Genomic DNA, 27,569 nt, shown 5'->3' on the forward strand with positions numbered 1-27,569 from the left:
CACCCAGGGTGGATCTGAATAGGACTTTTTGTCCATCTCTGGTTTATTTTCTACAAAGCATCTACAGTCATCTTTCTGAAACAAAAATTCAATTATATAACTTACCTGTTTAAAATCCTTCAATGGATTCTTGTCACCCTCTGAATAAAATCCAAGTTATTACTTTAACCTACCAGTTCCTACATAGCCTATCCTGCCCACCTCTCCAGCCTCATGCTCTGCATCCCAGCACTCTGACTTTTCTGTTCACAAGCCTAGCCTTTCCCTGCCACAGGGACTTTGTAGACGCTATCCCTTTGTGGAGAAGACTCTCCTCAACACCCTTCAAATACTATGATCTTATCAGGAAGGCCCTCTCTGACTACCCATGTCTGGTGAGTTTCCCTTGTTGTTTATTTCACAATTTTATTCTCTTCATAGTGCTAATTGCAATTGCAGTTGTACGTATTGTTTGCTCATTTGTTTTTGTATCTTCCTTACTAGATTATAAGCTCCATGAGGGCAGGAACTATGTCTGTTTTATCTAGTGCCAAAGGATGTATTCATTTATTTTATTTTATTATTTTAATTTTAATTCTTATTTTAAGTTCTGAGGTACATGTGCAGAATGGGCAGGTTTGTTACATAGGTAAGGAATAAACCCAAATGCCAATTAATAATAGACTGGGTAAAGAAAATGTGGTACATATACACCATGGAATACTATGCAGGTATAAAAAGGAACAAGATCATGTCCTTTGCCAGGACGTGGGTGGAGCTGGAAGCCATTATCCTCAGTAAACTAACACAGGAACAGAAAACCAAACACCACTTGTATTCATTTATTTAATAAATTCCCATTGATAATAATGTCTTATTACAGTGTCCAGGGTGACAAACACCTTAACCCAGAGTGGACCCAATCCAACATAAAGAAAAGCTATGCTTGCAATGGTTTGATGAGGTCTCTGCACAGTCAGAAGTGACTGCAGGGGCCCGTGGGCTCTGTTGCTATGAAAAGCAGTATTAGTAGGAAATGTTTCTTACAAAGTGGTGGATGTTTAGGCATGGTTTTGAAGGAGAAGGATGAGTGAGAGGGAATTACTGTTCTCGGCTCATCACTGAAGGCAGAGTGAAATCGAAGTAAGAGGACTTTGAAAACTGAAGTACTGGCTGGGCGCGGTGGCTCACGCCTGTAATCCCAGCACTTTGGGAGGCCGAGGCGGGCGGATCACAAGGTCAGGAGATCGAGACCACGGTGAAACCCCGTCTCTACTAAAAATACAAAAAATTAGCCGGGCGCGGTTGTGGGCGCCTGTAGTCCCAGCTACTCGGGAGGCTGAGGCAGGAGAATGGCGTGAACCCGGGAGGCGGAGCTTGCAGTGAGCCGAGATCGCGCCACTGCACTCCAGCCTGGGCGACAGAGCGAGACTCCGTCTCAAAAAAAAAAAAAAAAAAAAAAACTGAAGTACTGTCTTTGAACACAGGATTATTGTTTGTTCCTGGATGGTGTATGTGTGGGTGAAGAGCATGTGTCTGTGAGTTTCTGTGTGTATGTGTATGTGTGTTCATGCACACAGATGCATGCTTGGACTGGCTGAATAACCAGGAACCAAGAAAGCACAGTTGTCCTCTCACTGATAGAGAGATACTGCAGAGAGCTGGTTCTGGGAGATCCAGAGTCTACCACGAACTCCTCTGCTACAGACCTCCCTCCCGGACTCCATCCATACCACACCCATCCACACACAGCCTGGGAGTATTCTCTCTTGAATAACTCAGGCTCTCTGAAGTCTTAGGTCCAGAGTGTTGGACTGATAGGAACGTATACCAGGGGACTTTCTAACAGAGAGTGGGAGAGTGGGACCTGGCATTAGATTGAAGTGGCAGCATCTCTCAGAGGGATGGGAGGCATACTTCAAGACAGGGGAGCAAGTTTAGAAACTGGTGCTTCTCCTAGATAACGTTTTCCTAGTTATGTTCTTGTTTTCCTTTGGACTGTGGGAATAGTCTTACTTAGTACTCAATGTAAAAGATTTTCTCTCATCTTACAAATCCTGTCAGCTACCCCCAGTCCTCTAACCTTGTTTATTATATGCATATCATCTTGTGGGGAATTAAGAGATGGGACAAGAAAGAGATGTGACTTTTTGCACTTCCCTCTTCCCCCGAGTTTATTACAACAGCAGCAGCTTTCCATTGAGGAGAGTGGCTGGATTCAGACTCGAGCAGCAAAGTAGGTCCCAGTGAGGGTTTTGAGCTGTGCGGGGGATGCTCAGCTTGGAGCAACTGCAGTTATAAGGGCAGTGGCTGAGAGGTTAGACCCCTGTCCTCTGCAAATACATAAGCACAATATATGTGATCCTTCCTCTGCCAGTTTCCCCACTGATCGTCAGCATCACCTGAAGTCCTTGTTAAAAATATTCAGAAATACCCTGGGCTCCACTCCTGAAGTTCTGGGGTGTGGTGTGGGATCCTCTCTATTGTCAGAGCACCCAGATCGTTCTTTTCATCTGGGAAATGTGGGACTCACTGTCCCAGAAGGAGGTGACCCTTGCGGGGCTGGGGAGAGGCTGACGTTTGGGTCACACATTACTGACCCTGCTTCAGAGAGAACGTACAGAAAAGGAGTGATATATGTAGATATATGTCTCTCTATACATCTCTGTGTGTGTGTGGTGTATGCTTAAAATTCCTAGGAAAAGCTTCTTCTCCAGAAGAGATTATAAATCACCTCACTGGAAAAAAATCAAAGAAACAGGCTTTCAATGGACTCCACTTCTTTATTTATAAACCCATCTTCCAACCTTTCTGAACTTCTTAAACAACATGAATTCATCTCAAGTTGTACAATCTGTTACCTTGGCAAGCTTCTAATGACAAATCTTGTTTTCCATCTTTGAATGTGGCTCTTAATTTCTCTACTAAACATTGAGAGCAAGAACCATTGCAGCAGGGGAGGCATGGGAATGTGCTTGTAGATTTGATTTGATTTGATTTTTAAAGTAGTTTTGCTGTCAGAAGTCTTTATATCTATTTCACAAGGAAAGGATATAAAGATACCCCAAGGACAGATCATACTCAGATTGTTCTGTTGTGTGGCAAATTTGTCCTTTTATTTAAAAAAAAAAAAATCACTTCACCCATGTCCTTTTTTCTCTCTATAACCAAAACAGCATAAGATTAGTCAAAGAGCAAAAGTGATAATATAGATGCCTCTGTTAATCCTGTGTGGCTTTCATATGACTTTTAATTGGGAGTATATGAGCATATATATAAATATATATATACACATATATATTCAGAGAATGCTAATAATGCTCTAAAATAGCAGTTTATCTAGTCCAGTTTTTATACTACATAATGACACCCAACCCACTGCCATGATTTAAATGGAAGCAGAGGTACATTTTTCACTAATTATACATTTTAGGGCAGCAACTCTGTACTGGTCTTATGGTGTTTGGGGACGTTTTTGATATATAAATAGTTAAATGTGGTCTGATTTCAGTGAGGCTTATGCATTGAAAGAAGCAGCAGCCTTCCGATTTTCATTCCCAGATCTCCACTCGCTCAGCATTTTAGAATGATAAAGATAAACCCTGTGCAAATAGTGGATTCTTTCCCCCATTCTAGTCCCTGGAGAGTGCTGACTGCACAATTCAACCAAAGCGTGTGTTGAAGCCCCACTGCTTAAGATGATTAAATGTTTTGAACAAGGAATGATTCGGTTGCCATGGGAAGACCGTGGCGTGTTGATGCAGTGGCCTCCTGTAGGTTGAGTAAGTTCAGTGTTTACCCTGTGGGCCATTTATTTTCAAAATTAAATTAAAATTCTTACTCTTAAGGAGCTGCAGTTTGATTGTTTTGTTTTCAGGGGCAGCTTGAGTTCCTCCACATTCCATGTCGGAGCGCACATGTGTGCCTCATTTCACAGACAGCCCCTGCCACCCGCCCGCCGAGTTCAGACATACTCTGCTGCCTGCAGCACGGCAGCTCCTAGGATCCCTAAAGCTCCCAGCAGCTACACAACTTGAGTGCCTAAGTTTTTAATACAAACTCACATCCTGAAATCCTGATGTAGAGTATTATGTTAACATACAACAACTAATTATCAGAGACTCAACATTCGTGGAGTATATAATAACACATATTTTCAATTTTGTTTCTAAGTTTTGCAACCTAATGTGAGTGAACAATATCAGACATCTTGGAGGCTTAATATAATTCTGCACTAAAATTATAAAGACTATGAAATTGAATAAAGGAACTTACACGACAGCTAAGAGTTATTACTGTATAAAATACAACTAAATGAATATTTTCCATATGCTTAATTCTCACTGGTAGAAATTATTCATATAAAAACTTCTTGGCATCTCTTCTGGTGGTTCTCTTAGTACTAGTAACAGCAATTAATCACAAAAATTCCACAACTTTGGGGCAGTATGACTAAAACTTTAGCAGAAAAACAAAATAAAACTCCAGGAGGCAGAAATACATTACAAGCTCCATCATAATACATGTTTGTCTTGCTATTAAAATGTAAACTCTTCCAAAACTTTTCCAAATGACTTACATTCATCAATAAGTGTGATTTTCACTTGTTAAAGTGAAGTTAAAGAAAATATTTAGCATATATTTACCCTTAGTTTTAGAAATGTTACACATTAAATCTAAATTGACTCTCTTCCTTTTTAAATTTGGTGTCTCCACTTTATCTTTTAAATATGGAAAATAACTTCTACGTAGGTCAGACTTGATTTTGCCAGTTTCTGCAGGCTCAGTTGATTTCACGGTTTTGTAAAAGAAATGAAGTGCAAGAGTCCATGTCCATCATCCACAGAGAGGCCACCTCAGATGAGTCTACGACGCCCAACAAAGTGGAATGAACTGACCTACCCGAAGAAGCCCAGTCTAGGTTCATCAAGCCATTTGTGTGAAACTCCGCACCTTGGGGTTTGCACACATTTCCACCAACATTGGCGTCTCCATCCCCAAATGAAAAGCATCATGAACAGAAAAGAAATCAGAGAAAAAGGAGAAGGAGAAGCAGGTCTACGCCAAAAGGGTCATTTCTTTCATGAGACAACGCTTCACGCGACACTTCCGTAAGGGGACGTCAAAATTACTGCCACACTCCAGGACTCTTCCATTTTCCTCAGGATGAAAGGTTTGAAAAAGTGGACCTCTGTGAGGAAATGCTGCAGACTTCCAAATTGGTGAAAGAACTTCCAGCGTCGCTTGGATACTCTGGGTAGGAGGAACTGGAGGAGATGATATTTTTGAGCCTCTGGAGGGCAATGATTAAAAGCAGAAGCAGAAACGCTAAAAGGCTGAGGAATATGGACACATAGATGTAGACGTTTGACAGGTGGCCTGAGGCTGGGTCCACTGACGTGGACAGGGATGTGGGAAACAGCTCAAGAAAAGTTCCATTCTCCACACTTCCCGAAAATCCCGAGGAAGCATCAGGTTCAGACATCTTTATGGAGGGTGAAGCAGTGATCTGGTAGATTACAGTCAAAACTTCACACAGGGCTTACACAGGACAGATTGGCATTTTTTCACGATCGTGTTTGCAGAGTTCACAGGCTGTTAAATCAGCACAACAAAACTTCTTATTTCTCAAAGGCAGCAGGGGATCAGGTGTGCACTGAGACTGGGGAAAAAAAAAAAAGCAACTCAGTGCATTCTTCAGAAAAATCACATTTAAATTTCATTTTTAGTTTTTATTTCAGTAAGGATTAATTAGAAAACTCACCAGGGAGGAAACAAGATGAAATAGCTCCCCTAGGAATCAGTCATGTTTATGTCTTTATATTACAAATGACGATATAAAAATGAACTTTTATTTTCTGTCTACAGTACCCTAGGTGCTGTGTTTCTCTAAGGAGCTGAAGATAAAATAAAAGGGAAAATACATTTATGATGTACTCCATCTGCTGTGATTTCAATAGATGCTCCAAGTATATACTCTGAGATGAGAACACAGAAAGTTAGTTCCAAACCTCCCTCCCCCAGAAAATTAATTCCATACATTCGCCAGCTCATTAGCATAATTCCTGACCAGTAAATCCCTCTAGCACACTTTGGAAAATCACTGCACATGTGAGCTTGCTTTTGATCGAATGTTTATAAGATACTGATTTGTTTATGAGAATTCTATCTCCTTGAAATCGGGTGCCATTTCTTTCTTTCTTTCTTTTTTTTTTTTTTTTTTTGAGACGGAGTCTTGCTCTGTCACCCAGGCTGGAGTGCAGTGACACAAAATTGGCTCACTGCAACCCCGCCTCCTGGGTTCAAGCAATTCTGCCTCAGCCTCCCGAGTAGCTGGGAGTACAGGCGCCTGCCGCCATGCCCACCTAATTTTTCTATTTTAGTAGAGACGGGGTTTCAACCCATTGGCCAGGCTGGTCTCAAACTCCTGACCTCGTGATCCGCCCACCTTGGCCTCCCAAAGTGCTGGGATTACAAGCATGAGCCACCGCGCCTGGCCTCAGGTGCCATTTCTATGTAACTCTTTTCCTTAAACGTACCTAGGTACTTTGTTTCACATACTTTAGGCATTTAATTTAAACACTTTAGATTCATTTAGAAGAAGAACAAAGGTTAGATTCTCTCTGAATGGTACAGAGAGTATCAGGTTGGCTGTCAAGAGACTTAGGTTTGAGGCCTGAGTTCTCCATTATCTTTGGGAAACTGGGCAAATTACCTACGTTTTCTGAGCATCTCTTTTCTTTTTTTTTTTTTTTTTTTTTTTTTTTTTTTTTTTTGAGAAGGAGTCTCACGCTGTTGCCCAGGCTGGAGTGCAGTGGCGCGATCTCGGCTCACTGCAAGCTCCGCCTCCCAGGTTCCCGCCATTCTCCTGCCTCAGCCTCCTGAGTAGCTGGGACTACAGGCGCCCGCCACCGCGCCCGGCTAATTTTTTGTATTTTTAGTAGAGACGGGGTTTCACTGTGGTCTCGATCTCCTGACCTTGTGATCCGCCCGCCTCGGCCTCCCAAAGTGCTGGGATTACAGGCTTGAGCCACCGCGCCCGGCCCCACTTTTCTTATCTGTAAAATGGTCCAACACCTGCTTCATCTTCTCATGGTGTTATGCGTGGACCAGCATGATAGACATGGAAGTATGCTGAACTGTAAAGCAATGGAGGAAAAAATGAGTTTAGTGTGTGGTGGGAGATAATGGGACTTGGTGGATGGGTGGGTGTAGGGTATTGTGTTTTAAGGGGTGTGGAGGGGGGACCATTTCTTCTTAGCCAGGTGCAAAGAAAATCTCTTCACTGTGTTCAGGCTGTGAGACAAGAGGATCCCTCCTGATAGATAAATTTTTCTTCTAGTCCAGAAAAGATGCTCTTCCTAGCTCTGCATGGCTCTAGATAATTTTGTTGTGCATTTCTAAATCTTGCTTCCATTGTGGTGCAAAACGAACAGGAAAACATTCACTCTGCCTCTAGCTAAACTCTGCCCTGCATTTTATCTGGAGAACTTGCCTTTTCCTTCTGTTCTCCAAATCTAATTAAGCAGCTGATTCTTGGAGGGGTTGACATTTGCCACTGTGGCTGGAGCTGAACAGCACTAATGATCCTTGTTAAGGTGGGGACACTTCAGAGAGGGCTGTCCCTGTTGGGTGACGCGCAGTCTAATGAGTCCTAGTGAGTTCTTGAGTAGGCTAGGGATGGTGTCTTAGTAGTTCCTAAAATAATTTGACTCCTACTCCTCATTTTGCATTGCCTGGTGATTTTAATTCCATTAGGCTGCTACAGGTTTCTGACCATCCTCAAGAAAAGAAAAAAAAAAAAAAGAAGAAGAAGAAGAAGAATCGCAGTGGGACTGCAAATGTGTTACACTGTTTTGGCAATACCTAGCTTTTTACAGCACATAAATGTTCCAGCCGTTCATCTTTGGGGAATATAGCAAAGAGTCGCAGAGGTAGCATAGAAAAGAAAACTAGGACAGAAGCCTCACGGATTGGAAGGGAAAAACTATTTAAAATGTTCAAGTACAACCTCCTAAGTGTAGCAGAGGAAACAGAGAAATAAAGAAGCTAATTGATTTGACAAAAGTCACATGTGTAATTAGAAGACAAGCAAGGGCTTTTGGTAGGAAGGATCAAATGTAAACATAATTTCTTTTCAGCATGGGCAGATAAGGCAAAGACTATCATCTTGTGTGTTCCTCATGACTGCTTTGCAGGGCAGGTAAAGCAGGAATTATTCCCATTTTGCAGATGAGAAAACTGACATGCAAAGACATGGCGATTTACTCGGGGTACATAGCTAGACAGTGACAGAAAACTGACTAGAATCCAAGCCTGAACTGTGTCCTTGGTTTTCTCAACTGTGGTAGGAAGAGACAAATTATGCTTTGGATAATGAGTTCCTATCTGCCACTTACTTGGGCAAGCCCACAGTTTAGTCCTGATCTTTCATTTTTCTCATTTGCACAACAGTGATGCCTACCTTTCCTACTTCTCCAGGAGGTCTTGAGTTAAGATGTGATAACGTTTTCCATAATCTTGCTTAGAAAATCATAAAAGGCCATCCCAAGTAAAGTACCAGTAGATAGGTAGTTCCTTCTAGAAAGTCTAGAGGAACTTTTAAGGTCTCTCTTAGTCCTACAGTTTTGACAGGTGCAGGTCAAAGATTCAGCTGAAGTTGGCTAATTTTTCTAAAGCTACCTTCTCTGCTACCCCAGTCTGTATCATTTTCTAGGAGTGGGGCTGGAGGCATAGCCAATGTCACTCTGATATCAGCAATTCAGTGGGTAAATCTCACAGCCGGCTACCAGACCTCTTGTTAATATCATTTTACAGGGTAAATATTTTAAAAGTAGGTTTTTACTTCCTGAAGATTGCCTTCTTTCAGACCAAAACCCCACCACGAGCCTCAACGTTGACAGGAGAGTTTATAGGAAATGAGGCTCAGAAGGTTTGGTCAAAGCATCTGATCTTTTAAGTGGCCTTGGAAGAATAGGAGAAAACAAGGAAATGAAACCTTGTGTCCTTAGTTGACATTTCACAACTAAATATCTTCTTCCTTAAGTATTCCCCCTAAATATTATAGCTCAGTACCATTTCCAGGGTACTTCTTAATTTAAAATCACAGCTACACAAATTTCATTTCACTATTACATCTACTCTGAAACAACAGAGTATGTGCACTGTTAGAAAGTTAATTCTCATTTCCTTATTGAAGTTTTAAAAACTGGAGTATCTTCTTTCTCTCTGGTTTTATTTAACAGTAGCTGTCTAATGCTCAGGGTGAGCCAGGCTGTATGTGTTTAGGCATTGTGGCAGTGTGGAATGAGGCTGGAGGTGGCACTGCGGAAATGAAATCAAATGAGTGTGTTTCAAGATGATGCTTCTTGGGCTGTTGCTCCCAAACAGATAAGGTTGGAGGAAAAGAAGAGACTTCATCTTAAATGCATAGCCTTGACCTGTCTCGGGGCAGCGCCAGCAGACTCTCATTTCAGGTGACACCTAAAGCCACGTGGGGATTTTGCTGCTTTTTTTTCCTCCTCAGAATCACTGTCCTCGGAATGTGATTTTTGAGAAAGGAAAATGAGACAGCTGGATCACAACATTATAAATGAAGACCTGTGGAAATGTTTTAGCTCATGGTCAGCCAACTTTCCCTTTGTCTCTTGGAATAAAAGCCTGGGCTGGGAAGAAATCTACAAAAAAGCAGCCTCCTAGTGAAGTGAGGAAGGAGGGATGTGCAGTCTCTCACCGTATGCCCAGTGGGGTGGGGAAACGGAGAGACAACATAGACAGCGCAGACCTGGGGTCTCTGGTTCTGAGTCATTTAGCACCACAGCCCTGGGACCTGTTCTAAAGAATGGAAGCTTTCCTTCCCACGGAAGGATTATGAGGACGATAATGTTTGGGAAGAAGAAAAACGTACTCTCTAGCACGTAACATTCTCCATAAACGAAGAAGAGTTGACCAGCTCTCATCTCTGAGTGAGTGCTCTTACATAAGCATTGCAGGAGCCATGGCAGTCAGCGTGTGGGCACAGCCTGCACCACGTCCTTGACTTCCATGACACAATGGTTTGTAAAACTCAGGCTGCCAGCCAGCCTCAAATATGGCACAGCAATTTTAAATTTCATGGCCTTTATTCAAATACATTTCTACGTGAATAACGACTATTTGAAAGGTTTTGTTGTTGTTGTGGAAATCTGGGACAGGCTGCTTTGTTCCCTTGCAGACTTTATATTTAAAGAGTGGCCTGGCTGTTAGATGCCACATCAATGTTCCATCATTATCAGGTTCTGCTGTCATACTCCATAAGGTGATCCTCTCAACCATGAGGAAAGTGGCCATAAAGTATTAACACAACATAATGAAATGGTTTTTCCAGTACACAAAAGGAAGATTTGATAGTCGAATGGAATTAATGGTTTTAGATGATGTGTTAGATCTTTCCCTCTGTAGAACACCTAAAAACGAATATTTCCAGAATCCAGAAAGGAACTTATCACATCTGAGCAAAGCTGTTTTTCATTCTATTTAGAAAATGTATGTTTTATATAAGACCTTGCAGCCATTCCTTTACCCTTTGCATGATTATCTTCTCTCTTAATGCTTCCTCTCTGCTTAGTGGCCTTTTAGGTCATACTAGCTGAGAGAAGATTACTGCTGACAATACACACTTCCCCCCACCCTTCTCTAAATGTAAATCTTCACTTGCATTCAAAGGCAAACATTTACTCCCGGGCCTTGTGCTACCCTTACTCAAAGCTGACTCAGCCATCCATAGAGTTGCCTATTTGAGAACCGCCTTTACTTAATCAGTACAATGCTTTGGGAGAGTAGAGTTTTGTGTGAACTTTCATTATGAGTCCTTCAATTGGCACGATAAAAACCAAAGTCAAGTTAAGGAAATACACTGCATCTATCTGCTATCATACATTGAGAACATTGAATTAGAGGGGCATGTTATGCAAAGAAAGGTGGGGAGATGGAGATTCTGAATCGTCCATTGGAATTCATGGATCTGGACTGGATGATGTGAGACAAAAGATAAAAATGAACAGCCTTTTAAATCTACAGCTTAAATGAATGATCAGAAAATACACTCAGAATTTTTTCATAGTACTTTGGTGGATAAAAATTATAGCAATGACAAACGAATAGCTTGGTATCAGTGATTTATTTTAAGAATCAATTCCAGGGCAGGTCATTAGGTTGCTTTGGGTTCAGTCCAGTCTCCTCCATCTCTCCCTTAGTGATGGTTTTTGTCTACCTGGATTACTTTTAGGCTTTGTAAACTATTTCCTTAGCAAAAATAAAAATAAATATAATTATACTCAGAATATTTTTACTTTACAGAACTTAGTTTGCACTAATTCTTTAAAAATTAGTTATCTACATAAGGTATAATTCTCAGAATATTTACAATATATCTTTCTTGATATGTAAAACACAGCTGATTGAGGGAAGCTAAAAACAAAAAACAAAAAAACCCAGGAGACTCTTTCAAAAAACGATATGAACTTAACTGTTTTGATCATCTACCTCATACAGTCTCAAAAGTAATTATAGGTATAAGTCCCTTGCATTTATTTAGCTTTGTTTTTCTGGGGGAAATCAAACTATTATTCTTTTTTTTTTTTTTTTTGAGACAGTCTCACACTGTCTCCCAGGCTGGAGTACAATGGCACTATCTCGGCTCACTGCAACCTCTACCTCCCAGGTTTAAGCGATGCTCCTGCCTCAGCCTCCCTAGTAGCTGGGATTACAGGCATCTGCCACCATGCCTGGCTAATTTTTGTATTTTTAGTAGAGACAGGGTTTCACCATGTTGGCCAGGTTGGTCTGGAACTCCTGACCTCAGATGATCTGCCCATCTCAGCCTCCCAAACTGCTGGGATTACAGGCATGAGCCACCATGCCCGGATGTTAACTATTATTCTTAATACATTTTTTAGTATGTTTATATCCATGGGAGGATTTTGTATCCAAATCACTCCCTTAGCAAGAATAATTATTTAAAAATATACTGTCTTAGAATAAAATATATAGCTAAATGGGTAATTTTCTAGACAAAACGGTCAAGTACAAAACCAGGTCCAGGCATAGCATTTTCATGATTATTTTATGGTGTTTACAAAAGACCAAGGAGTAGACTTCCCGCACTTCAGGGAGACTGGACCCATCTTGGCTAATGTAATTGGCCTAAATCAAAACAAGAAAAGGAGTAACCTGAAGGCTGAAGAAAACACGAACTGGTTAAGAAGTAGCAGAATGATGAAAGCCACTTTTAGAGAGCGGGAGAAGGGGTCGTTGGCTGTACACTTGATTGACAGAAAAAGCCAACAGCCAGAGAAATAATGACTTGAAGATCATAAGCAAGATCATAATGAATCAATGGAAAGAAAGAAGGTAAAAGCAAGATGGACTTTCCAAGATGTTACAGCATTTTAAATGAGAGCTTTTGGGATCAATTCTTTCCCTCCACCCTGCTCTGATCATTTCCAATATTTTAGAAGTATATTAAGAAAAACATCTTTTAATCTCGGAGCAGCTAAAATTGGTTAAATCATGGCATTAGTAAAGTAAAAAGTCTTGCTTATTCTTAGCAAAACATTTCAAAAAATTCTTGGGCTGGGCATGGTGACTTATGCCTGTAATCCCAGCACTTCGGGAGGCTGAGGCAGGAGGATCGCTTGAGCCCAGGAGTTCAAAACCAGCCTGGGCAACATGTAGAAAACCTATCTCTACAAAAAATACAAAAATTATGCAGGCATGATGGCATGTGCCTGTAGTCCCAGTTACTTGGAGGCTGAGGCGGGAGCATTGCTTGAGCCTGGGAGGTCAAGGCTACAGTGAGCCATGATTGTGCCACTGCATTTCAGCCAGGGTGACAGAGACCTTGTCTAAAAAAAAATACGTGAAATAAAATAGAATTCTCGTAAAACCATGCTGTGCTAGGACAATGGAATGGTGCTTGTTCCTTTTCTTTTGTGTCTCATTTTGTTTCTATAGCAAAATAATTTGTATCCAATATATATTTTTTGTCCAATCAGAAAATGTTCATAACAGTCTCCCTATAGAGAGTGAAATTTGGAAAGATTTTGCGCTTGTGAAATAAATTTGTGAGTCATAAATCCCTGGGAATCAGTCAGTCAGAGCTTTTTTTTTTTTAATCCTTTGTATGTAAACTACTAGGTATCCTCAGACCTCAGGGGCCTTTGTGCGCCTCTAAAACTGTCCTAAGAGAGCAGGGAAGAACTTGAAATTCCATCTCTCACAGGCATCCAGGCTAACGAGTTTAATGAGAACCTTTTTGTTGGTCTCTGTTCCTGTAAATGTCTTGTTGTTGTTGTTGTTGTTGTTGTGTGTGTGTATTTTTAATTTATAAGAATGGATGTGCAGTAAATATTTTATTCACTCTATAACATAGACCCCAAACTTCTTTGCCACTTAAAATATCTTGATAGTTGAGGCTTGATGCATAGAAAGAGAGCAATGTAAACTAACCAATGTATCAAGTTCTCTATTTTTGCACATAAGAATACAACAAGGAATAACAACCATTATCTATCCATAAGATCACAGGTATAGGCACAATTTGAAAAAAAAAAAGTAAAGACTCCCCATTAAGGAGGTATTTTCCCTTTAATATAATGCAAGATCATTGGTAGATTTTGGATCCACTTGTCTGAAAAAAAAATTCAGCATTAGCAAAATAATTACACAGGTCACTATTTATATCTATCTCTATTGACAACGGTAGTCATGTATTTGTTTAAACTAGGGTGCTTTATATAATATCCTATTCCCTAAAAATGGATTAGAACATCACAAATATGCATAAATGTTATGTGTCTTGCATTTCTCAGTAGGAATTCAAGCTAACAGAGTCTTTCACTTAATGACATCTTTAATCAAGGCATAACATTTCCTTGAATTAATGAACCATTGTTTCTCATAACACAACTACAGATAGAACCCTAGTTGATTACATAGTCTGTAAATTGCCCATCTCATCCAGATATTAGCCAAGTGCTTGGCATAACATGTACATATGAATTTTGCCAAATAAATTATCTCATTCTTCCAATCCTCTATGGCTGGCAGTCAAAGTGTGATAATGCTTTCAACAGTAAAATGGCTATTTAAAAAGAATAATGCCTATTAATTGGCAGCTTAGGCAGGCTAAGTTTTGGATACATCCAGTTTTGGCCATATTATATTGTTTTGTAGTCAGCTGAATACTCAGAGAAAAAAAGTAGGATTCAGACTTCAAGATTTCTTCCCTTACAAGGATCCTCAATGTAAGATCCTTGGTGGATCTTGGATCAATTAAAAAAGACCAGCTTTGTTATAAAGCACATTATTAGGACCACTGGGGAAATTTGAATATAGACTGTACATTAGATAATTATATTATACCAATATTAAATTTCCTAGTTGTAATATAGGAGAATGTTCTTGCTCTTAGGAAATGCATATTAAAGTGTCTAGCCATAAAGCTTCATATTATCAGCAACTAACCCTCAAGTGGTTCGGCCAAAATAGCAAAAGAATTACACACACACACACATATACATACATACATACATACATACATACATAAAACAAATGTGTCAAAATGTTAACAACTGGTTAATTGACAGATATATAGGTATTTATTGTTATTCTTGCAACTTTTCAACAGTTTTAGAAATTTTCAACATACAAGTTGAGGAAGAAAATAATTTATTCCAAGGAACTCAAGAAAATATGCTTGGAAAAATATGCAGTAAGTCAGCCAAAATGTTAGACGCTTCTAAGGAAATACAATGATAGAAGCCAGATTCTTCCGTGGGCATCAGAAAAGCTCAACTACTTGCTGCTACCATCAGCTCATGATGCCCAGTAAGCCACAAACACTTGCAGTGAAGCATCAGAGGATGAACTAGAGGAAGTTGAATACGACCAGGAAACTGTGCCTATGGTGGTGGAAGAGGCTGCCTGAAGACCAGGAATGATGACTCACTAGTAAGCCTTATTCACAACTCTACTCCTGCCACCACCCACTGGACTGAATCTCATCTGGGCCTCCAGGAGCAAGTAATCCTGTTATGTGCATCTTACATCATCAGTCATCTTCAGAGGCAGCCAAGGTTATCTCTCCTGCAGTTTAAACACCCAGTCAAAGCTTGGGACTAGCAGTTTTCTAATGAGGACCAATAAGTAGGTGATCTGTGAGAAGATCAGGGAGAACCCACAAGAGCCAATGTGGTCCAGGTTCAAAGTAAAGTAGGGACTTCAGGAAACAGAAGCAGCAGATAAACTAAACGGAAGTAGAGACTTTACTTGGGCAGCTAAGTCAAAGAGGCTGCAAATAGCAAGTTCCACAGATAAAAAAACCCTCAAACTCTTTACAACTCTTATAACTAGCAACCACCTCCTTAATTACCTTGGTTTGGGTGAGTTCTCTAGTGTAGCAAGAGTCTTAACTTTTGACTCCATGAACTCACTTACAGTCCAGGGCAGATTCTTTTGTCATAGGGGCCAATGAACAGTTCAGAAATTGAAGCTAGTCATGGCAAAATACAGCTGCAATTTTAAAAAATAGGAAACATTGATATGAATAGTGCTTTTCCCCAGTCATCACCAATCATATGACTAAGGATACAGGTAGGGACTTGAAATGGTCAGTACCCGATGAGTCTGATATCAGACAGAGGTTACATAAAACATGATCTATACAAGGAGACTAAGTGCTCTCTCATGGCTGCAAAATTACTCATCTACCCAGATTTCCAAGGACACCTAGGAAGGGAGAAAACAGAAAGAGGACGTTGTGTCCTTCATTAGGAAAGCACCTTCATATGAGTTTCCTGTGGTCCTGCTAATCCTCAATGTGAACACAGCGGCCGAGACTGCCAATGCTCTCTCTTTCTCTCACAGGCAGCACAGCGAACTCAAAAGTCTGGTTAACAAAGAAAATGTCTACATGTTCCTCATAACATAGAACAAAATGATATGGCAGACTATCAAGTGTGGGTGGAAATCAAGTCCTCAGCAGCCTGTTGTCATTTTAGATAACGATTCAAGACCAGAGTCTATCAAAGACAATATGGAAGCAATAGACAAGTGTAGGCTCCAATTCTCCCAGACCGTATTTCAACTTGAAAATGTAAGAAGGTGAAACTGAAAAATAATGAGGAATTATTTGTGGAAAACAGACTGCCAAAGTAGTGACCTATAGAAAATAGTTACACATTCTTTTAAAAATATAAATAAATATGTTTTTACTTGAGGAAATTATGGATAATCTTTAATACAAGATTTAACTGACTTTGACTGTTCTTTGTTAAGGCTGAGCTCTTTAACTTACTTCTAGAGGTTGTGAGCTCTGCATTGTAAATTCACTTGTAGAAATAGCCTACACTTTCACCCATTATTCACTTCTTACATCCGGTATTAGTTCATTTTTGTTTCAATGGTGTGGGCTGGGATGCAGGGACACATTATGGCAGAAGAGTGATGGGAGGTACAAGAGAGAGGAAAGAGGTGATGAGGGCATCCTCAAGTCATTGAGGAGTAGCAGTCTGTCTTCAGAGCATGACTGGCAGAGGAAGGCAAACCCAGGATGCTTGTGGAGGAGAAAGAATGTGCAGACAAATCAGTTTGAGAAACAAGAACAGGGGCAACATAAATGATGGCTGCTAGTATTTATCAAATAAAAGCATGTACCATTTTGGATGTGTGTCTGTATATGTATGTGTATTTTATTTAATCACCACAATACATTAAGTCAGTTAGTATTATGTCCCACCATCTTTTTTAGCAAATGAGAAAATTAAAACTCAAGGGAATTTTTTTTTGACAGAGTCTTGCTCTGCTGCCCAGGCTGGAGTGCAGGGGCACAATCTCAGCTCAGTGCAACGTCTGCTTCCTGGGTTCAAGCAATTCTCATGCCTCAGTCTCCCCAGTAGCTGGGAGTAGAGGCACCCACCACCATGTCTGGCTAATTTTTGTATTTTAGTAGAGACGGGGTTTCACCATGTTGCCCAGGGTGGTCTCAAACTCCTGAACTCAGGAAATATGCCTGCCTCCACCTCCCAAAGTGCTGGGATTACAGGCGTAAGCCACTGTGCCCCACAAGCTCAGAGAATTTAAAGGCTTGTCTGAGCTCACCCAACCACTTAGAGGCAGGGCTGGAATTCAAGTCTACATCTCTCCGTCTCTAAATTGTATGTTCATTCCATTCCTTCTCTCTGGGAAGGCTGTGGGTTGAGGAGGAATGTATTTGAGACTTGTAGTCACTAATGTTGTTCATGAAATGTTTCTGATGTCTCTTCTTGTAGGGCTGTCGTAGGATAGCATGTTCCCACTCCCTCTCAATTTAGGGTAACTGTATGACTTGTTTTGACCAATGAAATGTATGAAAGGTGACATGTCCCTTCTGGATAGAAAACGTAAGACCTAGTGTGAGATTTGCCACACCCCTTCCCTCTGCTGCAGTGATTGTATAATGGTGTAAGTACCTGCCAATGTCTATCAGTCTGCATCCTTGAGTGACCACAGTGAGTATCTTCACCCCTTGCTGGCCCCATGGACACTTATGTCAACATGAATAAACTTGTGTTGTTTTAAGCCACTGAGATTTGGGGCTTATTTGTTACTGTAGCATCATTCTCCTTCTACTAACTAACATAAGGTCTCACTATACTTTGATGGCTGAGTTTATTATGGGTCTCTAAGAATTTTGAGCATAAATAAGTCAACTTATGAATAGCTGGGTGTTGTATGAATTGTGTATGTAATATATTAAAACTCTCTTTTGGCACTGGTGAGAAAGAAGGTTTTAAAGGCTGTTTTGGTTAGCTTTTAATTTCATAGAAGCGTTAGGTTTAAGGGCATGAGATTTAGCTACTGATAGAGCCAAAGACATGTTCCTTAACAAGCTCGAATATGATGAGCTGCTACTGTATAGGGATAATCCTGACCAGCTGTCACTTAAACAGGCCAAATGGTTTCCAGTGGGAACCGGTGAGCAGCAATAAGGATATTAAGACTAACTCATGGCTCCTAGTGGAAAAAACAACTCATCATACAAGGGTCAGTGGTACTGCCTTTCGTTAAGAAAAACTAGCGACTTGGGAGGCTGAGGCAGGAGAATCACTTGAACCCAGGAGGCGGAGGTTGCAGTGAGCCAAGATCGTGCCATTGCACTGCAGCCTGGGTGACAGTGCGAGACTCTATCTCAAAAAATAAATAAATAAATAAAATAAAGAGGAAAAAGAAAAACTATATTCTTTGCTGCATTCAATCATACATTGCACAAACACTTCTTAACAATGTACAGGAAGGGATAGAATATTATCATTGTGTGCATAAGTCTAATGCATCTATAATTTGTATAGTTGCCAGCTGCAGTGAGAAATCTAAGACTTCTGTTATATGATCTGTCCCTTATGATCTGGCCACAGGCTACTTTTCCAGTCTCATTTTTACCACTGTACCTAAGATTCATGTTCCAGCTATAACATACTGTTTTCAATTCCCCAATTAAAAAAATACTTATGTTTAATCCTTATATGTGTACATATCATCTCCCTAACTTGAACCCAAATCCAATTTACTCACTGCAGGTATGTACTCAAGCCATCTCATCTGTTTATTATTCACCTAATAGAAATCCCTACCTACTTTTTGCAAATTTCTGGCTCCCTCTACTGCATTCTCAGCATACTTTCTGTACCTTTCTATGCTAGCATTTCTCACATTTTATTATACTTATGGTATTTATTCACCTATCTGCTTTAACAGAATGGGAAGTCCTAGAATAAAGAAATAACAATTCACTTATCTTATATCCACAGACCAGTACAGAATGTGGCATAAAGATGATCAATCACCATTTGTTATATGGCTGCATGAATGAAAGAATAAGGGAATAAAGAAACTTGAAGCTTCTTGGAGAGATAGCTCATGTTTATTCTGTCTTTACAAGCAAAAGAATATTTATTTAACAAATGAATAAATGATCTTGTGTAAAATCATAAAGATTACTCAAAGGGGGTAAGCATCAACAGTAAAGAATAATGATGATGAACCCTCTCTAAATTTTAGAAATGCTTCAGTTATGGCAATAAAATTTAATAATTTCTGGTTCCAGGGCAAACTCTGCCCATACTTTTAAAAATAAACCAATTGTGTCTTTCAACAATGTCTAAGAAAGCTAAGATTTCATTTGGTCAACTGTTCACCAGGATAATTGAGGAAAGGATGGAGGAGTGTGCTGGAAATACTGAAATACATTCTTGTGAACAAGCTGGAGGATTGTAACAAATGTATTCTGAAGGGCACAATAAAAGTCAAGAGAGTTTACCATAGTGAGACGATGAAGCTCTGGCTGAATATGAACCAGAATGCATTTTAAAAAGAATTCCTTAAATTAAACTCCATGATAATTCCATCCTTTGAAAATTGCAAGTCTTTTATCATCATGACCTATGACACTGTGCTCATCTGTGGAAATAAAAAGGGTCAAGGAAAATACCCACTTCATGATCATTGTAGGGGAAGCTTATAATTCACGACATTCAGGAATATCACATACCATAGGATTGTTAGCTACTCCACCTCAATGCTAAACCAAACCAAACCAAAATGCAAAAAAATGCTCGAAAAATTCAATAGCAAATCAGCACAGAAAAAGAAAATGTTTACATTTTTATAAAATTTTCAATTTGACTACAAAGTACTACTTTGGAGATCTGGGCTACTCAAAGCAGCCATCTGGCTCCCTCAGTGACATGTTGGTTACAGGTCCCTGTGAGATGAGAAACTTGCAATAAATACAGTGCTTCCTTCATCAGGAAAGTCTTGCTACAAAAGAAGAAAGAGAAAGAAAAGAAATAGTTAAACTAAAAAGTATGCCTAGTGCCTTATTTGATTTATATTCTGGCACGAGTTCTGTATCTCATGACGAATAAGTAATAATTCAAATGGGTGCTGGTGCATGGACTATGCTTCGAGTAGTACTCGACGCAGATCATAGCCATGGTGATGTGAGCAGCAATCTCCTTACTAGCACTGTGCCAGGGAACTAATCCAAAAACCTCAGCTTCTTAGGAAAATAATAAGAGGAATGAAAACAGATGAGCACAAGAGAAGCAAATATTCTCTTTTTTCATTAATCATACAACTAACTGCAAATATGTATCAGATACCTAATTTATTCTTTTGTTTTCCTTTGTAGTTCCTCTCAATCTTAACTTTCCCCTGTTAAAAAACAGGAGAATTGCTTGAACCCGGGAGGCGGAGGTTGTAGTGAGCAGAGATCGCACCACTGCACTCCAGCCTGGCAACAGAGACACTCCGTCTCAAAACCAGAAACAACAAAACAACAACAACAACAACAAAACAAAAAACGAGTAAAACCATCAAAAACCAAAATCACACAAGCAGCAATAACAACAAAAGAAAACAATTTTCACAGAATCAGAGAGCTACAAGTCTTTAGCAGTCAGGAAAATGACGCCCCCAAAAGTTAAGTGAAGTTTGAAGGTCATTGTTTATATGTCACTTGTTTTTGAAAAAGGATATGTAGTAGGAACTCCAGCTAGTGACAGAGACCACAAATTGAGGGTCCAGCACCCACTTTCCAACCCTAGATCCACTCTGTACTCAGAACTGAGCTGAGTGGCTAACAAGAGGAAGGCAGACAAAAAAGTAATTTTTTTTAAGCCAGAGGCTTTTTATCATATGAATCAAAATATGTGCCAAGCAGGGAGTTCAGTGGAAAAATGTGAGACCAAAACTGACAGGGATAATAAGGTGACACTTGGACAGACTTGGAAGGATCTTGGAAGCTCATTCCATTCAACTGCACCCATTTTGTTGGCAAGAAGTCTTTCAGAAGGTCTGAGACTAGCATCCAAGCTCACCAAGGACTTTCCCATGAGTAGTTGTTAGAACGACAGGTTTGCCTTGAGGGGAGAGGGGAACGGCAGAGGGTAGAGATTGAGTATCCCTTATCGAAAATGCTCTGGGCCAGTAGTGTTTCTGATCTTGAATTTTTTTTTGGATTTTGGAATATTTGAATATACATGAGATATCTTGGGGATGGGACCCAAGTCTAAACACAAAATTCATTCATGTTTCATATACACCTTATACACATAGCCTGAAGGTAATTTTATACAGTATGTTTAATATTTTTTTTGCATGAAACAAAGTTGTGTGCATTGAACCATCAGAAAGCAAAAATGTCACTATCTTAGCTACCCATGGGGACAATTTGTGGTTATTTGGTGTCACCATAATTCCTGACTGAATTTATATGCTACTCATAGCAATTATTTTCTTACACTTATTCACACACAAATACTGAACACTAAAATACATGACATCGTTACTACACAGAAAAAAATGTGTTCAAGGGTGACTAAGCAGGCCAGGTGCAGTGGCTCACACCTGTAATCCAAGCACTTTGGGAGGCTGAGGCAGGTGGATCACTTGAAGTCAGGAGTTCAAGACCAGAATGGCCAATGTGGTGAAACCCCGTCTCTACTAAAAATACAAAAATTAGCTAGGTGTGGTGGCAGGCACCTGTGATCCCAGCTACTCAGGAGGCTGAGACAGGAGAATTGCTTGAACCCGGGAGATGGGTGTTGCAGTCAGCCGAGATCGTGCCACTGCACTGTCCAGCCTGGGTGATAGAGCAAGACTCTATCTTAAAACAAACAAACAGCAAACAAACAAACAAAAACATTGACTAAGCAGTACAGTTGCATCTGAAGAATACTTGTATCAGCTGTCAACAGCACCGACAACAAACAGCAGGCTTTCAGTCTCAACCTGTCATGCTGCCTTGTGATGAAAAGGGTTCTGTGCACTGTGGCATCATGCCAATGCTCAAAAGTTTAAGATTTGGGGACATTTCAGACTTTTGATTTTTGGATTAGGGATGCTCAACATGCATTAGTAAATTTTTTTTTTTTTTTTTTTTTTGAGCCTGGTACCATTTATATGGGTGTGTCAAAATGAGCACATAAATTATGTCTTTATGATATGTCTTTATGATCTGTGTAGTTTTCTATAGGAATGTTAACTGCTAATAAAATTTTTTTTTAAGGAAAAGAGTATTATGTGCCAGGCATAGGGAAGAAGGGGTCATAGTGAGGAAGGTCTACTGCTTGTTGCATGAACTATTGGAGTGCTTCTCTTTTCACACAAACTAGGTAGCATTATAGGATAACAGTGTAAATGATACATTTTAAGAATTTATCCAATGGAGAAAAAATCAGAGAAGTTTCAAAGTACATGCACAAAGATGTATTCTGCAGCTAAACATTGAAGCTACTAAAATGTCCATGAGTCAAGGGTTAAAGAAATGACAGAAGAGTCACAGAGTGGAGTCTCTTGATCATATTATATTAAAAAGGGCTATATATATATGTGTGTGTGTGTGTGTATATATATATGTGTATATATATATTTAAATTTAATTTTAAGTTCCAGGATACATGTGCAGGACATGTAGGTTTGTTACATAAGTAAACATGTGCTATGGTGGTTTGTTGCGCCTATCATCCCATCACGTAGGTATTAAGCCCAGCATGCATTAGCTAATTTTCCCTGATGCTCTCCCTCCCACCACCCCACCCCGAAGGGCCCCAGTGTGTGTTGTTCCCCTCCCTGTGAAAAAGGACCGTATTTTCTAACATGAAAACATGCTGAACATCTATGACTAAGTCAAGAAAGTAACCTTCAGAATAGTGTATAGTATGATTCCATTTTTGTAAAACAACAAGTACTACTGCTACTACTATTACACACACATATATTTTAGATGCTAAAACAACAAAACAAAACAAGAGGTTATATACCGAGCTGTTAACATATGTTTTTGTCAGAGGGTACTACTATTACGGGGCATGTTAACATTCTATTTTGTGCATTTCTATATTTATATTTTGACAAAAAGAATGTGTATTAACATCAGAAAAAATAATAAAGGTATTTTCATTAAGAAATAGAAATAAAATTTGACTATAGCATATGCCATGAAAATACTGCTGGTTTTTAAGCCCAGGACTTGTTTTTTCTCTTCCCCCTCCTCCTTCTCCTCTCTTTTTCTGTACTGTCTATACTTAACACAAACCTTTGAAATAGTTCATTTCTACCATTTTTTTTCCAAGTTTGACTCTCAGGCTGATGCCAGAAAGTCAATCTTCCTAATAGGGCTTAAATGTACTTTGAGGAAGCATCGCATTTTACAGGATGTTGTCGATGTTCTACTTAAGAAATGAGAATAGTATATCCCTCTTCATACTTAGAGATATGTTAAAGTGTGTACGACTGTTTGACGGCTCAGATATCTTTATCTTTTTTTTTTTTCTTTCAAAAAAATGTTCCGAACTTAGTAAAGGCTAAATAATGACTATTTCCTATATTCATAAGGAACTCTTGAAGGTTGCATTTAATGTCATGAGACTGAACATGAAGACATTTTATCCTAGGGACACATCTGCCACAAGTCAGAATCAGAACAGAAGGGACCACAGAATTTGGCCCAGTAGACTGTTGCCCGGCCCCTGAAATGGCCAGTGAATGCACAGATGGACTTCCTGAATTCTAAATCAAAGGTTGGGCCACATACGCATACGAAGGGCTTCTTCATCTAAGTCTCTGGCTTGAATCCTCTAGGCACATATGTTGGCTAAAAGAAATCCTGCCAATTTGTGGGCTTAAAGCTTGACCTTCTTCCTTGTTGGGTTCCCTATTCCATTAACTAACTTAAAGGCTTTATTATTATTATTTTTAGCTCTCATTATAAACAATCATGAAAGTCTATAAAAATTAGGCCTATAATACTTTGTATTAATATACTAAGACAATATAATTAGGCTCCACAAGTAGATATTTGAAGAAAACAACATTCTCTGTGGCACTACTTTTTGACTTTTAGTTTCATTTGACAAATATTTACTGAATGGCTTATGGGTACCAGGAGCCAGGTAAGTGGGACCTACATAGTGCCTGGCATCCAGGGCCATTCAGAAATGTATTTTTTCAGATTCTTAAATTACTACTTAAAAAACTCAGATGAACAAAACATAAACATTCAGCCATAATTTTATTTTTCACTTCTTCATGATAAACTAATTAAGTATAAAAATGCTCATACAAACTCTACAAACTTTAAACAAAAAAGGAGCCCCCAAAAATGTTGTAATATAAGTACAGGGAGAAGAGTAAGCCAGAGAAGAACGATCATCAAATGAGCTCAGACTTGATCTAGCATAGAGGCTGAATCAGAATTTTGCCTGTGATGAGTTAGTCTTTCTTTTTTATAATGAATGTATAACTCCAAGTTTGCTTAAAGGTTAGTATGGTTGGTCATTCTTACAAATCAGCTCTGTCATTCTTCATCTGCTCTCACTAAAAAAGAACAAGAAAAAAGAAAAAGAAACCCAGGAAACCTGCAAATAAACTCGTGGATTTGATGCCACATGCAATCACACAGTTATTTCTCTCTTAACTCCTGATGCTCTTGTCCACATCTTAGACATCTAGTAAAATCTGTTGAACTGAACGAACCAACAGCAAGGGAGAATGGACTCGATCTTACCTTACAACAGGTTTCTTTAGGTTTCTTTAATGAGAACAATCAATGTGTGTGTTCAGCTCTTCAAAACACTTTGCCTTATATAGAGGAATCAAAAATAATAAGCCCCTCAAAGCCAAAACGCGAAAATGGAATATCCCACCCACGTGCTGGATCTCAGTATTTCCAGATTACTTCCGAGGTTGGCAGATGCTTCGGCGGCCCTAGGATGTCCAGCATTTGAGGGTGACTAGGGCATGAGCTGAGGGAGGCTCTGAGACCAGGCAGCCTCACTCACAAGCCCAAAAGGCAATTTGCATTACAGATCAGCTAAAAACAGTGTTCTGTGTGTGGTGGTGGCGGGGGAAAAGACACCACTCTACTTAGTAAAATGAAGAGAATTTAGTTACAAAAAGATATTTAAGAACCTCTATGGGCACGATCACAAATAAGCTGAGACACCCAGACTAGTTGTATAATTCAGCAATTAAATATTGGTTTTTTTTCCAGAGGGTGCATGGGGCTCCGCAAGACTGCTTTAAGAGGCAAACCCTTTAAGAAAAGACTGTCACTTGTGCCTTTTTTCCTGTTGACAGGCTGTTGTCTGAACAATGAATCCTGGAAACACCTAGGAGAAGGCACCTAGGAGAAAGGTCTTAGGGAGTAGTCCCGTGGGTCCGACCCAGGACAGCAACGCTATCAGTTTCCCCGCCCTTTGCACCTGTAGTGTAGACTGTACCAGATGCGATGGCTTTGAGACGTCCTCTAGCCATCGGAGCCCATCATCTACCACAAAGAACCACCGAAGTACTTACTTTAGCAGAACATTTTCCGAAGGAAAATTAACAGGGAGAGGAAATGAAGAACATTAACAAACAGACTCCGTCTGCAGAGTCTGAGATCAAACCCGAGTCCGATGGAGCCCGGGCATCTGGTGGAGGAAAGCGGGCAGGCATAGCCCCAATCCTGGTCCTCAACAAGAGATTTCTGTGAATGAATCCCTCTGCTCCCTGGAGGAGGGCACATTACATATACCTTTCCTAAAGCAGAATTGAAGCAATTTGCCCATCATTCCTCACACCTCGACAGGGAAAGGCAGGATTCCAGTGTCTCATCAGACCCAGGAAAAGGGAAGGGTCGCTGGCGCAGTTACCTACTGGGTTTCTGGGAGCTAGGGAAAACACTCCTGGGAAACGCAAGTGCTCAGCGCCACATAAAACTTCCCCGGATTTAGGGCCACGCGAAGACGGGCGAAAAGACTCTCCAGCGCCTTAAGGTGCAAAGCCAGCTGTCAGTGTGCGCATGGCGAGTCCCCGTTCCCGGGAAGGGACGCAAATGACCCTAGAAAATCAGACAGGAGCAAAACAAACCCAAGAATGACACTCCACACACCACAAAGGCAAAAGCAAACAAAATGCACCTAGACACACACTCTGCAAAGTGTAGAACTGTCTACACTTGCATGGAGGAATCCACCTTGCAGAGCGAGGGTAGACCTTCCCGGCTCCAGTGTCTGGGACCCAGGCAGGTCATGCCGGGGCCAATGACATTGCTCTCAGGGCCCCTCGCAGCTCCTACTGCAGCCCGTGGAGTCACCCCGAGACTCGGAGAGCCGGGCTGTGATTGCTTCTCGGGACAGTAAGGACACCGCGAAAGGGATAGATTTGGGGGTGTTCCACAGAAAGGAACCAGATCTCCGGGAGCCCAGATCTCGGGGAGTCTGGGAGGCAGCTCGCCTCCAGGACCCGAGGCCGCCCCAGGCAAGGAGTCGGGGCGCCCTCCGCGTAGGGCAAGTTCACCCCCAGAGCTCGGGACCCTGCAAGTCTCCCTCACTGACCTGCAAGTCAGGACACGCGACTTCCCGGCCGGTCTCCTGCGCTCGCGGTGGGGCTGTGCTCCCGTCTGGATGATCCGCGCCCGCGAAGCCGTCCTCGGAAATGTCTGGCGCAGCGGCGCGGCGCGCAGTCTGGGCGCACGGCGGACAGCGGGCGCAGCGGGAGTGGACCGCGGCTGCCTGCTCTGCACAGCCCGCGCGTCGTCCCTCCGCCCCTATAGGCCGCACAACCAATGGCCGCGAGCGGGGCCCACTCCTCACCGCCCCCAAGTCTCGGCTCTGGCGGGCGCTTGGGTCCAGCTCGGGCGAGGGAGGAGCTTGCGCCACCGTTGGAAAATCCCGGAGGACTAGGAGGCGTTGCGCAGGGAGCCCCATCTGGGGAAGGCAGGTGTAGTGGGTGAACTTTTGTGTGGCGGGGGGGGTTTTTTTTTTAGGGCTCAGGGGCCTGTCTCTGCAGATGAAAGCATCCACTTCTTGCCAACTTTCTCCTCCTCTGACATCTTTTATGAGTTCCTCGCAGCCCCCACCCAAAACAACTACTCTGGGTGCATCATCGCAAACCCAGCTGTGACTGAGCTGCGTGGGGCATGGCCTCATCCCGTGATGAGCTTCACCACAGACAGCGCTCGCTCAGCCTTCGCCGCGTGCCCCTCTGAATCCTATACCAAATCACCAAATGAGTCGAATAGGATTGGCATTTCTGTCATTGCCAGGGAGACAGGGAGTCATGAGTCCCTACTAGGGAACTGGAGTGTCATGTATCATAACAGAACTCTGGAAAAGGACGCTTTAACTGATACGACCAACTTCAGTTACCAGTCAGTGCTGCTACCTTGACCAGAAGACTTTCTCTCTGTATTCCTGTTTTTCAACTGGAAAATGAGAGACTTGGATCGCTTGGTGTCTGCGGGTTCTTTCACTCTGACATTCAACAATCCTGTTGCTCTGTGGCCTGCAAAGGGCTGAACCCCTGGGAAGTGTTGGTGTGGCTACCTGTTCCTTGAGCCCCTACTCCATCTGGTTCTGCTGTCTTCACTGTGAGACCTATTTGTGGCCAGAGAAGCAAATCATGCACAATACAGAATCAGGCCACACAAGTCTCAATGACCACCAACACATGCACGTATACTGCCACCCATCCTAGGAGCCGGCTACTTCCATCCATGTTCAATTGTTCTCCACGTAGAGACAGGC

The 27,569-nt window shown here is 41.1% G+C and overlaps 2 protein-coding genes across 5 annotated transcripts in view; one reads left to right on the top strand and one right to left on the bottom strand.

Moving 5' to 3' along the window:
• The window catches only part of LOC105486040 (SMAD family member 9), a 505,567-nt gene that overhangs the window by 200,650 nt on the left and 277,348 nt on the right, over window positions 1–27,569 (top strand). The gene's annotated exons all lie outside the window — the stretch shown is intronic.
• Window positions 2,743–26,885, bottom strand: LOC105486043 (serine rich and transmembrane domain containing 1). Of its 3 annotated transcripts, XR_011614898.1 has the most exons (3): window positions 26,379–26,885; window positions 5,744–7,118; window positions 5,462–5,641 (listed from the first exon to the last, which is right to left on the bottom strand). XR_011614898.1 is itself a non-coding variant. In XM_011748709.3 (2 exons), exons 1-2 carry the CDS (start codon window positions 26,748–26,750, stop codon window positions 5,522–5,524), a joined length of 492 nt encoding a protein of 163 aa, XP_011747011.1. In that variant the 5' UTR covers window positions 26,751–26,794; the 3' UTR covers window positions 2,743–5,521. The 3 variants fall into 3 exon arrangements, 2 of the variants coding, with proteins under 2 accessions (XP_011747011.1, XP_070937571.1); XM_011748709.3 differs by lacking the exon at window positions 5,744–7,118 and having other exon boundaries at window positions 2,743–5,641; window positions 26,379–26,794; XM_071081470.1 differs by lacking the exon at window positions 5,744–7,118 and having other exon boundaries at window positions 2,743–5,641; window positions 26,379–26,540.

This window comes from Macaca nemestrina, chromosome 16 (assembly GCF_043159975.1).
Source record: "Macaca nemestrina isolate mMacNem1 chromosome 16, mMacNem.hap1, whole genome shotgun sequence".
Classification (NCBI taxonomy): domain Eukaryota; kingdom Metazoa; phylum Chordata; class Mammalia; order Primates; family Cercopithecidae; genus Macaca; species Macaca nemestrina.

Coding starts and splice junctions, on each gene's coding strand:
- LOC105486043 (XM_011748709.3), bottom strand. CDS start 26,750: ATGGGGCTCCCTGCGCAACGCCTCCTAGTCCTCCGGGATTTTCCAACG. Junction 5,642..26,378: donor TCGCGTGTCCTGACTTGCAG/GTCAGTGAGGGA, acceptor TTTTTTCCCCAG/TCTCAGTGCACACCTGATCC.